The sequence below is a fragment of the Pygoscelis adeliae genome, unplaced genomic scaffold, assembly GCF_000699105.1.
Source record: "Pygoscelis adeliae isolate BGI_AS28 unplaced genomic scaffold, ASM69910v1 Scaffold14, whole genome shotgun sequence".
Classification (NCBI taxonomy): Eukaryota; Metazoa; Chordata; class Aves; order Sphenisciformes; family Spheniscidae; genus Pygoscelis; species Pygoscelis adeliae.
Genome location: NW_008825109.1, coordinates 17,254,693 through 17,267,536, shown reverse-complemented (window position 1 = coordinate 17,267,536; position 12,844 = coordinate 17,254,693). Strand labels below are relative to the sequence as shown.

The window sequence follows — 12,844 nt, the reverse complement described above, 5'->3', positions numbered from 1 at the left end:
TGGTGCTTGAACATCTTGTCACATATTAGACTAACGTATTTACAGAGAGCTCTAAATAGTGTACCATCGATTGAGGTAATTTTTTTCAGAATCCTGTAGTTGCCATTTTTCAAATTTAGGTAGTTCCCATTCTAGAAAATGATCTCTGATCCATATGTCTTGTAAAAGTGATGAGCAGTGTTTTATTTGGTCTTTGAAAACTGGATGTACTGTGAAAACCCGAGCATAACTTTTGGAGTTAGCGTGAGACAGCGTGCTAATTGGTCTAACTGTTATTTAATGATTTGCCAAGAGGCAGGAAAAAAAAGCACATGCTACTTCTTTGAGGTCGTATGCAAAGTAGACAAAATAATATGTGATTACAGTTTCATTAATATGCTTGGAGTTTCTACTTTTGCAGAATACTAATAAAGCAAATAGTTGCTGTTAATGTAATTTGTGTCGCATGAGTTATTCTTTGGGAGACTAATCTGCCCGAGAGCTTTAGGATTAGTCAAGGAGAGATTTGCCACTACAGGCGTTATTGTAACAAAATGGACTGTAGCTTTATGTTATTCAGCATTATTGTATGGAAGCTGCTTATCTGTGTAGATCAGTGCTCTAGGTTATTTAATTGCATTGTAATGCAGATAATTTTTCTTGGCAGGGAATGAATGTAAATGAATTAAACCATTGGCTGTGAAGAAAACTTGAATGATACATAAAATTCTTCACCAACTCACTTATTTTAGCTGTGTTTAAAATGTTATGACAGCATGTGTGGGACAAATCACTTACTACCGCATCTAGTTTTACTCTCATTTCACTCTCCTGACTTTTTTTGAGTTGTTTTTCATCTTTCTAAGTGTAGGTGTTTTAAAAGAAGTGCTACTTTCCCCCCCCTCCTGAAATACTGCTGTTCAGTCCCCTTTGTGATGGAACTGCTGTTGGATGCCTCTATTAAAATCAATAATAGTTCGTTAGGTTTTACGTTATCAGTTACTTGCGCAGACTGGAGACCTTCCTTGAAATTAGTTGTTACCTCAGCTAAGTTCAATCTTTTATTTTTGGCTTTGCTGTGGTAGTGAAGCATCATCACAATGCAGTCCCTGGGGAGAAAACCAAACTGTATTTCTTCCCAAAGTGCTGTGATGCTTGGGGCCTTCAAGACAAACTTGATGGGAAGGGAGAGGGCTGAAGAGAAAGTTCTTTCTTTCTCGTAGTGTGATATGCAATATATGTAAGTGATATTTTTAGTCTCTTACCTGGAGATCTCAGGATAGACTTGCCAGCAGTTTCTAGCACACCTTTCATTCCCTGGAAAGCTTTTTCTAGCGCCATCCTCGTGAAAATATAGTTGCGATGTTGGGTAAAGCTTAGTCTTCAAATGACAGCATAGCCTAGATGTACATTAAAAACATCAGCTGGAAAAGTTACGCATGTTTAGTCTTCTGAGCTGTTAAGTTGGGGGAGAGGCAAAAATCTGTGGCAGAGGCTGCCATAAGAGCTGAAGGTGGAAGATCTGTGTGAAGCCATGAGACGTGCAGGTGAGCATGTTGGAGGTGAACGCTTCTGGATGTTTGCATGAGAGATGACATGGTATGCAGTAATTTTGTTAGACTATCCTTTGTTAAAGGTTTTTGTGCTTTTTCCTACCAATAGATGCCATGCTGAACACGTGAGCAGAATTACAATGCAAGGTTGGAAATTGGCATGCAGGCCTTATCAGCTCAGGATTACTTGTCATAACGAAGTTTTTAAAACTTACGGAGCTACTGAGGTGTTGATAAAACTGGGGTTTGTGTAGGTGGGAGAGACCCCAGGTTAGAGAAGAGGCACAGGCGGTAAGCGTCGGAGACCCCCACCAGTCCAGACCAAAGGAGCTTGAGAGGCTTCAGGTGTCTGTTTTTCTCCTCTCATATCCATCAGCCTTACAAAACTAAATGACAACAATGCTTTCTTGAATTAATTGCTTTAACTTACTGTTCTTAATTTAGGAATGTGTCCTGGATTAAAATAGAACCCCAAAAAATCAAGGCTACGAGGACTGATCTCTTCCAGACACCCTCTTCAGCAGGTGCCTTGGGAATGTTCTTGTGTTCAGTGGTGGGGCACTGGCAAGAGGGGCAGCGTGGTGCATCTTGCTAACAAGTTTTCATTTGCTACTTCAGTTTGTTTGTTAAAATTAACAAAAGGCTGCGTGTTCTGTAGGCTTGCTGTGGAGGGCTGTATAGAGAAATGGGAAGAAACCAGAAAACGTGGCATCAGAAATATTCTTCTTAGCTATCTGTTATGTAGCATAATTAGTTATTTTGGACCAAGAATGGATTTTTAGCTTTATGGATTTCAGCTTTTTCCTGTGAATTTTGTTGTAGTCCGAATGATTGCAGAGGAAAACAATATGTAGAAGAGTAGAGTGCAATATATAGCTTAATGCAGTAGCTGCAGGTTTTTGACCAACGATCTGAAAAACTTACACGTTTTCCTTTTTTTAATGTTAGAATCAGTCAGTCACTGTGTTTGTGACATGTTCACTCTTGGGAAAAGAGAAGTAACAATGCTGTGAAGCATATGCTTGCAAAACGGAGTGAAGGGAGATCTTTTAGTCATACGCTCTTAATAGGAGTATCTTGCTCAGGTGTCGTCAAAAGGCCCAGCAGAAGCTCTAAGTCTAGGATAGGCAAGGCCAAGGTCAGATCTGGTAACGCACTCCTTTGCCCTCGCATCAAAAAATGCTCCTAGGCTTGACTGTTGTGTTTTGACCATTATCTCTGCAGAAGAGCCTCCATCAATGTCAGCTGTTTCTGTGGATTTTGCAGCAAGAGTAATTTCTTGACAAGCAGGAAGCGGCTAGTTTTCAATTGGAAAAAGTGCCATAGCAGATCAACTTCTTATTTTCTTCAGAAATGAAATATCAGATGGCAAAAATCTTGGATTAGAGGCATGTTTTATCGAAAGAGCAGGGAGATAGCACAAAGGCTGTCTCAACAATGAGTCTGTTCTCCTGTTTAAAACTTTGCAGTGTCACTGCAAGTTTCCCAGGTGCCATGCTGAAAATGCAATGTATAAAATTGCTGCTTATTACTAAAGGTGAGAGGCTTTTAGTCTAAACACCAGGGCTACACAGTGATAGCAAGCACTTACCTTCAGATATTAAATAGTTTAATGTGTGTCTTTTTTTTTCCCTGATCTAAAATGTTTAAAAAGGTGTTATTTCCACTCCGGGTGTTTACAAAAAGTTAATTTGAGAGCTCAGTGTTGCATCTTACCCGGAGATGTAACAGACAAATCCATTAACCTACTATCCTTGCTTTAAGGACACTCTAACAGAGTTCAACTTGGGAAGTTGAGTATCTGAATTATTCATGATCATAATCTAAATGCTTTAGTTCTGTTTACAGTGTCTGTTAATTGCTTCAGTATTTCTTTATGATTAGAAACATTTAGCTGTCCTAATCAATAAGATGAAGTGCTAGGCTGAGCAGTTCATTAGTATGGCCCTGTCAGCTCAAAATATAGAAAGCTAAATGTGGTCATGACTTGCTCTGGTAATTTCATTAAGCTGGGAGATGTCATGTCTTTTCTGAAGGGAATGAGATTTTAAGTAGACAGTCATAGGTTGTCATGTTGTTAGAGTTAAATTGATAGCACTCTGAGTAAATGGCCACGTTTGTTTTTTTTTTTCCCCCCAACTTTAGCTGTCTTCCTAGTTAAGGCAAAAAAATACCAAAAAGCTCCCTATTCTAAAACCACAAGGCAAGGTCTCCATAAATTTACAACTTATGATTTTGAGTGAAAAAAAATTAAAATCTGCCACAGTACGACTGCTGTGTGCTTTATTAATTCAATAGAGATCCCAGTTGGAGGAGCTGACTGTGAATAGAGTTCACATTCACACATCACCTGTGGAATGACTCGCTTCTATTTTTATTGAAATTTTGATAGGGTTGTGTTGCATCTATAAGGAAAAAAAAATCATTAATTTGGAGGATTTTTTGCAAGTATATTTTTATAGATGTGTCACGTTTGACATGCTCTCCAGAGTTTCTGAAGATGTTAGGAGGAGTAAGCATGTGATAGTTGTACTGATCAAGGCAAGCCAGACAAGGTGTCATCCCAGTTATTGGAAAATTCTCTAATTACCCAGTGAAAGGACAGTGATGGTTGACTCTTAAATCATACAGAGCTTATTAGTTCCACAGGAGAAGAGAAATTGAGATAGTAAAGGGAAATCTCTGCCCATAGAAGTGTTCCTGCTTTATTTTTTTTTAAGCTAAATTGTATAACATGTTAACATCTTAACGAAGGCAGGAAAATAGGTGTTCTCTCCTTTTCTAAAAAAAAAAAAAGAAATACTTGTTTTAATTGTGGCATTTTAACTTACAGTGCTAAGCTAATGTGTTAGGGTAGTTAGATGTTGACTCCTGCAATGTTTCTTGGTGTGTTTTTTTTTTTTTATTACTGTAAGCATATAAAATTTATGAAGTTTTTTTGTGTTTGTTTAAACAAAGAGTGGGGGGAACTAAGATACGGGGTTTGCATACCTCTTGTAAGACCGTAATTCTGTTTCTTCAGTTTTTCATGAATTTTTACAATGTTTTTAATTTTCCCCTTGAGAAGCTTTCTAGCTAAAAGATTAAAAGTTAAAAGTAGATATTTAAACCCAGTTGCATACTCTGCTGTACCTCGAATGTGATGGGCTCGCCTTTGGAGCCTGAGGGACAGTGGAGAGCCATTGACTTCTCTCTTGAGGAACCTAACCCGAAGAGGAGATCCATCTTTGCGTTCTGTTTGTCAGATGGTAAAACTGAAGCGAGTGCTTTCAGCTTATACCTTCTGAGGTTGGCCACACCGGAGGGCAGAGTGAAAAGAAAGAGCTCTGACCTGCCTTACTGCTGTGGTCCCACGGGAGGGATTTAAACCAGTGTTGAGGTTTGTGGGGGAGGAGGGTTAAGTTGGTTTATAAATGCAGGTGGGAAGCTCACAGATGTTCCAGAATTGCATTTAATTGGGAAATTGTTGAAGGCAGCTCTGATGTTTGGCTCCGTACCCCAGCAGCGCTTGGGCGTTTGAAGGAGAGAGGCAGCCGGGTGGTGCTGGGCGGCTCGGGGCGTCACGGGGAGCGTGCCTGCGGGAGGAGAGGAGGAGCACTTGGAGTGGCCTGTATTAAGCCTGGATATTTTAATGCTTGTTCGGGTAGGTGGTATTCTGTAATACTTTGCTGTGAGCAGTCCCATTTCGATAGCACTGCAGCCACTGCATTTTAAGGTTCAGTCGAAACAAAGCTTAGGTGGAAGCTGCTGCTTTTAACCCACCACCTTTATAAGGCATGATGAAATACAGCCTGCATGCTCAACTTCTGAATGAACTAGAGAGGGTCTTGAAAAAAGATACGTTGTGAGATATGGTGGGGTTTTTTGTTTGTTTTGTTTTGAAAACTTGTTACTTTTTCGGTAATTGTTAGTGACCCCCCCACCTGCCCTCCCCGATACAGCACTAGTATACCAAGTATGTTCAGAAAATTAAATTTCTGTTATCGCGCTCCAACTATGCATGTTGTTCTGTGTTTAGCCCAAGTTGATAAGGTGATCATTTTGGGCCCCAGAAGAGTTTTTTTACAGCTTTAAACTCTGTGTTACGCTATTGTGTTCTGGATTTCTGTGAAGACCTTATTTACATTTCTCAAATCTGCCCGAATCAAACAATTTCAGCTTTTGCTGCCATAGGTGGCTAAGCCTAGAGTTTGGTTCAGGCTTGCTTGAGCTGTTCCTGCTTTGGATGGACTGAACTGTCAGATGTGAGATTAAAACTTTTTTTCTTCTTTTTCCTCCCAGGTGCCTGCCGATGGAAATGCTGGGTTGTTGGCAGAGCCTCAAATTGCCATGTTCTGTGGGAAACTCAACATGCACATGAACGTGCAGAATGGAAAGTGGGAATCGGACCCCTCTGGCACCAAGACCTGCATCGGGACGAAGGAAGGGATTCTCCAGTACTGCCAGGAAGTAAGTACTGTCCTTGGGAACAACTGCGGGGGTTGTTCTTCTGAAGCACCAAAGTGCAGGCACGTGCTGGAGAGCTGAGTCTGTAGGAACTTTCCCTTTCTTTTTTTTCCTCTTCTGCTCCATTGCGTTTTTGTCCTTTTTAAAGAGGTTCTCCCCAGAGGCTGTTAAAACAGCTTCAAAACCTGGTTGCTGGGGGTCACTGAGGCTGTTTGACAATTTTGTCCCTCTGTCTTCTGCCCTTGGGGGATAATTGTGTATAGTATATGCACAATGAACTTCTTGCTTATAAAGTATTTTGAATAAAGCTGAGGTGACAGTTTATTATTTAAAAAGCCCTTGTTCTGTCTGGATTTTGTATTTGAGAGCAGAAACTTATTACCTGCTCACTTATGTCCTAAGAACAGATTGTGGATCTAATTTTGTTTTGTCTCCATGCTGTGATAGCGTGATAACCTCGTACCAGTGTGTGACAATTTGAAAAGAAAATGCGGATTTCATGCCATGAAACAAAAGGGCACGGCTTGAATCGCTTTAGTCCTTATGTCTTTCTATGCCATCTCTGCCTTTTTTTTTAAGCAGGGGCTATTGCTTATTGCCATAGCAGTAGCTGTTTTGCTTCCTAAATGTCAAACCAATTCCTGTGAAAATGCCTCTTTAGAAAGCAAGATAATTCACTCTTCAGATTTCTGCTCTCTTAGCATCTTCATTCCTGTTCTTTCACCCGTTGATTGTTCCTTCTGTTTCTTGCAGTGTTTTGTTCGTTTTTTTCTGAATTTGGGCTTTATGGTCTAGAATATTCATTTCAAGGAAGAACTTGTCATGGCTATTAAAATCGATTCTTCACCAGTAGCTTTGTCTCTTTACTAAAAGTATTACTTTGTGAAATTCATGGTATTTTTGTTTACCACTAACAAAAATACCAAACCTAACCTACTAGTAAGTTTTCAGAGGTTTCTTCTGGTTTTCCATTGTCGTCTTTGAATTATCTAAATAAAGTCAATTTATGCATAATGAAATTATTGAGGGTGAGGGAAGGAATAAGGAGATGGAAGTAGACAGTCAGTGGATAAAAGTCCACAAGGTAGCAGATCTTTCTAAACTTACAGAAAGAAATATGTGAATTTACAGGAGGTAAGAGTAGAAAGTTCAGGTGGTTTTAAGGCATGAATAGCTCAGTAGGTTGGCAATTCAATTACCAATGCTGCAGGTAGGGAAGGATTCCAGAGCAAGGACTGCGAATTGCAAATCTCAGCTGAATGTCAGGTGATTTTGAAGTTTTGGGTGGCATTTAAAAAAAAAAAAGCACTCTTAAAAATAAAGCGAAGAGGAAAGCAAAAGCAGTCAGAAGGTAGTAGCCATATACTGTTAGATGACAAAGGGAATAATAATAAGGAAAGCTGTGACTGCACATAAGGAAAAAATTCTTCGCCATGGAAGTGGCCCTGCTGTGGCACAGGCAGCCAGGCAGGCTGTGGAGTCGCCATCCTTGGAGACTGGGAGAGCTAAACTGAACAAGGGCCAGAGCAATGTGATCTGGCTGAAATGTAAGCCCTGCTTGGAGCAGAGGAAGGTCTAGATGGCCTCTGTAGCTCCCTTTTAACCTGAATTTTTTTGTGAGTCTGAAATTTTCTCCCGACTGGAGAAACAGAGGGGAGACCTTCTGTTACTTGTGTTACTAAGGGTAAATATTTAAACTCCAGTGTGATGGATGGTAGCCTTGATTTGTGTGCTGACAGTTCATTAGCTTCATATTAGATGATCGCGTCATGATTTTTGGAGTGTCTCTTTAGCTATGGTTAAAAGCAGGGCGTAGGGGGTTCTGCCTTGTCATGGGGCAAGGTGCTGGCACGTCTACACCCTAAAAATGGGGTGAGCATCTTACTGGTTTTAGTCAATCTACGTTATTATGGGTGTGTGATTAAGGAGTGTGCTCTCTTTAACTTCAAGTGAGCAGTTCTGCTGTGCGGATCTGGCTAAAAACCCCTTCCTTGCTGTGCTCACCGGTAGGCTGTCGGTTTGTGGGAAACTGCTGATGTTCTGGCTGTCCTGCCCGATCCCACACACATGAGCTGCGCAGTACAACCGGCTGTAGGGCACTGGTGTAGAAGGGGCAAGCTGGTCTGGGGTGACAGAGCATGTGGCATCACCGGGGCTCTGTGTCAGCAGCTGGTGTGGGGGTGGGGAGGAATCATGTGAGCCCCTATTTTTTAATACTGGTAATAAATTTAGAAATAGATAGCAAGCGTTAGGAAGGTTGGATCTGCTGACAGCAAGTTAAAGGACAAGCCACATGGAAGTTGACCCAGCCCGGCAGGGTGGAAAGAAGCTCCCGGTGCAGTGAGCCTCTTCTCGGTAGTTTTCCCTGCGCCCCTGCGGCCAGGTCTGTAGCATGGTGGGCTTTGACTTTGGCCAGGAAAGGGCACTACTGCTTTGCATCTGTTTAACTTTCCCATGACCTGACAAGAGAAGCAGAAGAGTCAGCTAAAAGCACCCACTTCTACCAAAGAAATTAATTTGTAGAGAAGTGCTAGTAAATGCAACTCAAAATGGCTTCTCAGCTGTGGGGCACACCTTGTTGCTTGATGCTCCAAATATGCTTAGTATCCTGGGTGTAACAAGTGAGGTGGTTTTCCTCTTGCCTTCTGCTGTTTACATAGACAGTGCTTGCTATCAGGCCCAGGGAATGGGGTAAATTCGTATTTTCCCATTAGCAGGAAGCAATAGGCATCAAGGCTGAGATGTGGTACCTCTAGCATTGGAATAGTATGCTGGTAAAAATCTCCTTTTTGATTGCTTTTGCCAAATACGACCTTTTCCTTCCTCTTCTCCTGTTCATGCTGCTTTTTTCCCCAAAAGGAAGACTGCTACTTCTTGGGGTGCTTTTTTTTTTCCCTCAGTATAGGCAGAGGCTGAGCGTATGTGCTCTGCTAATCAAGCAGACAGGTATGTTGCCTGAATCTATGTTCTTCATGCTCTCTGTCACCGTGGCAGCTTCCTTGTTTCTTCGGTCTTGCTCTAGCAGCAGCTGTTAGTACCACTCTGCTGAGGTACTGGTTTTTTTCCCCAGCTCTGAGCAGAGCCCTGAAATGACAGGGAACAAGGGAAGGTAAGATTTTTGCCTGCATCTCCAATGACAAATCTGTCCATCCTGGTTTTTGTTGCAGATACCTTGTGTAGCTCTGCAGCCAGCATTGTGATTGTGGCTGTAGTGCAAGAGATGATGCTCTACTGCGGTAGATCCTGTAGAGGTAGCTTATGCACCCAGTTCCTTCCTACACCAGGGGCATGTCAGAAGGAGCCAACTGGGCAGAAATTCAATGAGCAAGTACAGTGGAGATCTTGCTCTGTGGCTCCTTGGCTCTAAAATAATACAAGTTTTTGTACCTTTTATCAGGAAACTCCGGTTAATCCAAACTGATACTCTGTGTAGCCTCTGGCTTTGTTTTCTTCCATGGAAGGTATCTTAACAAAAAATAAGAAATAAAATCTCCCCTTTCAGCAGAATTTAGAAGTAAATGTGTTCCTCTGCCTCCCTAAAAGCTGTTTTGGAGCTTTTCCTGACGATGCCAGGCCAGATGTAGAGCACTGGGCTGGAAGGTGCATGAAGTACAGAAGGGCTTACATTTACTGGGAACCTTGTACCTTTTCCTTGAGATTGTCATCATTGCCTTTCCTTGTCCACTGCCAGCGTAGGTGGATTTTGAAGTCTTGATGCAGGAAGTAGCAGTAGAGGAGCATTGCAGGGGCAGAAAGGGAGGGACGGGGAATAAGCAGAACCGCCTCCATGTTTTAAAGACGTGTATCACTTGTTGATACACGCTTCTTTTGAGTGGGAGCTCAGTGCAGCACAGGAACTGTCTGGATTTATATTTGGACAACACATCACAGTTTAAAAATGACAAAACTCAGACTGTACATTACTTATTTGAAAGGAAATGGAAGATACTTGAGTGCTACCTTCTAACTTCCTTGAGTTCAGTTAAACTCTGCCACTGAAGTCACAAGAAGTGGTTCTGGAAGCAGAGCACATCCATCTCCTCTGCCTTCAAATCTGCATGTTCTCCCTTGTTCAGCCTAAGCTAGAGGCTTTTCTTTTTTTTAAATACAGCAAAATCAAGCTTTCTTGGGTGGAATGAGATGCTGGTTAGAGAAGTACAATTTACTAGCGGTATCTTTTAATCTCAAACGAGCTAGCATGCCACTATATTAATTGTACCTGTTATGGAAAAGTGAAAGGGCATGGGCCTGATCCGCAAACAGCTGTCAAATGCAAGTGCTGCAGGTGCTAGAGCAATGTTGCATAAATGTAAATGGAGTGGTTACACCTGTGTATGTGCCAAAATCCTTAACGTGTTGTGAGCGTACTAGCTGACACTTCAAATCAAGCCCTTGGTCAGTCTAGTCCTGCTGCTGACACTGCAGTACCAGCTGTTTCAGAGGGATGCTGGAAAAACCCTGCCATACACAATTACTGGGTAACTAGCCCCCTGGGGAAAGTTTCTTCCTAACAGCCCCTGATGGGTGGTTAGCTGATGTCCTAAAACAGGTGGGGACCACTGCTCCTGGATTTTGCTTTTTGTTGTTTTGTGGAAAAGACCAGGTACCCCCACCCACACATGTTCAAGCACTGGGGTGGCACGTTACTGTTGAAGGAAGGTGTGTTTCAGAGCAGGCTGTGCTCGTGCTGGAGGCCTGTCAGCTCCTTGTCTTGCTAAATAGTTTTCATAAAACCGATCTGGAGCCTGCCCTTTGGCAAAGTATGTGTTCTCAGAGTCACATGAATATGTAGAGTAGGAAGTTAATTTAGGTGTGCTCAGTTCCCTGTTTAAACGGAATGAGTGTTCAGATGGAAGATATTGGTGTATGTTTTACTATATTAGCAATTTTGAACAGCTACTATGTGCTGAATTTTATGTCTAGTAATTAGGATACATTATATGAGTTCCTTGAAGGACTGAAGTTATTTTGCCGTCTGTGCTGAACTCATGTCCAAAATGAATTGTAAAACCAACACTCACAGCTGGCAAAAATTTCATTTTGTCTAATGCACGTTTTTTTTTCCCCACTTAGTTTCATTTGGAGGTGTTCATTTCCATTTTAAGTATGCATGGAGTTGAACAGAATGAAAGGAATGGTTCTGAAAATTGGGTGTTTTTTTTCCAAGAGTAAACCAAAACTACAGTAAAACTAGTTTGGGTCTGGATATCACGTGCATGGTTGAGCAGATGGAGTGTAAAGCCCAGAGCCTGGCGATCTAGCTGCGCCGTGTAATCAGCAGCTGGCTTGCTGCGAGATCTTTGGCTGGGTGCTTAGAATAACTTTCAGATGTAGAATATATGTTGGCTTTGGCAAGTGTTATACCTGGCATCGCTGAAACCACATCATGACTGCTTGATTTCTTTTGTAAAGTCATGACATGTGTCCGTGTTCTTTCTAAACATCATTGAGATCCATGAGCATCTTGCACTGAATGTCTATTTTTGCAGAAGTCCTCCGCAGAAATAAAAAAAATTAATTATAAATGCACACTACTATGCTCTTAACTATATTTTTGTGTTACGTGGAGCAGAGAATAGTAGGGTAAATTCAGATAACAGATAATTCATTATAACTGTTGACAGAACAGTGTTGACACTTCTAATCTCTAATCATAATACTTCCAAAAAGGATGATCTTGTCATTTGCTCAAATCTTCTGTGTTTATGCCACGTGTTTAGGTAAGCTGCGGGTGAAACCCAAAGCCACTTCTTAGCCAGATCCAGTACAAGCTGGAATGTGACCATAATAAGGTTTTGACCTTAACTCACCCCACAACCTCTGGCTTCAAAGTAGTCCTCAAGTCCCCTGTTTTGTAGATGGGCCAAAAGGGCCATCAAACGACTGCCCCATCTTCATTTTTATTTACTTGCTTGGCTCCCTACTGCCATCATCTCTAATAATCCTTCCGCGCTTGTTGCCCTGGGGCCCGTGCCAGGCAGAAGCAGGCAGGCAGGCAGGCAGGACTGATGGCAGCGGTTCCCTCCCTCTCTAGTCTTTGTCCTTGTTGAGAGCTTCTAGAGATTTGTTAAAGGGTTTGTTGAACTGGCAGGGATGCTGAAGATTTAAAAAGAAAAAAACAGTTTGGCCTTTTCTTTTGAGAAGAGAATTTGAGACGCAATAAAAATGGTCTTGCTGCTTTGATAATGGTTTCTCTCCACGTTACCTTGTCATTCTCATCCTAATATGAATTGTTGTTTTTATCTAGGCTGCATAATGTGCTCTTTGTAGTTTCTCAAACCAAATAGCCACTGTATTGAAGAAGAAAATTAATTTTAAACCTGTGCTGCTTTAAATTCATCAGCTTAAAAAGCCATACATTTTGCTCTGAGGAAAACAATCCATTTAATGAAACAGCATGGAAAACATACAGATTTTTGGCAGCACAGACTGTCCTTAAAAACAAATGACATTTTCAAGGCAACTGTGTGTTGGTATATTCTGAGATGTGCACAGTCATGCTTAAAAGTTTGGGTGAACAGTATCTTAGCACTCTTTGGATTGAGTATTGAGGTCTTTTGTTTTACTTAGCTTTTGGTCCACAGCAAAAGTTGAGTTAGTTCACTCTGTCTGCCAGTGCTTAAATCTCATTTGCTTCAATGAAGGCTTAGATTTTGGAAATACGGGGTCTACTACTGATGTTATATTTATCCTGCAGTTAAACCTTAGTATGCTCACCATATAACCTTCTTGAGAAAGAAGGCTGGGCTTTTTAGCCCTAGCTGTAGTCTACCATTTAAATATATTTCAAATCAAGTGACTAATAAAACTTGGAGCATATGTTGCAAGATAATGCCTGCCTTTCTTTGTTCGTAATAAAAAAGGTC

The 12,844-nt window shown here is 41.4% G+C and overlaps 1 protein-coding gene across 1 annotated transcript in view; it reads left to right on the top strand.

Annotated features, from left to right (window-relative positions):
- The first annotated feature begins 5,817 nt into the window (after window positions 1-5,817).
- Window positions 5,818-12,844, top strand: part of APP (amyloid beta (A4) precursor protein) — a 185,283-nt gene continuing 178,256 nt past the window's right edge. The window contains exon 1 of the mRNA XM_009327797.1: window positions 5,818-5,981. Within this exon, the coding sequence (XP_009326072.1) occupies window positions 5,862-5,981 (120 nt within the window). The 5' untranslated portion in view covers window positions 5,818-5,861. The remainder of the gene's footprint in view (window positions 5,982-12,844) is intronic.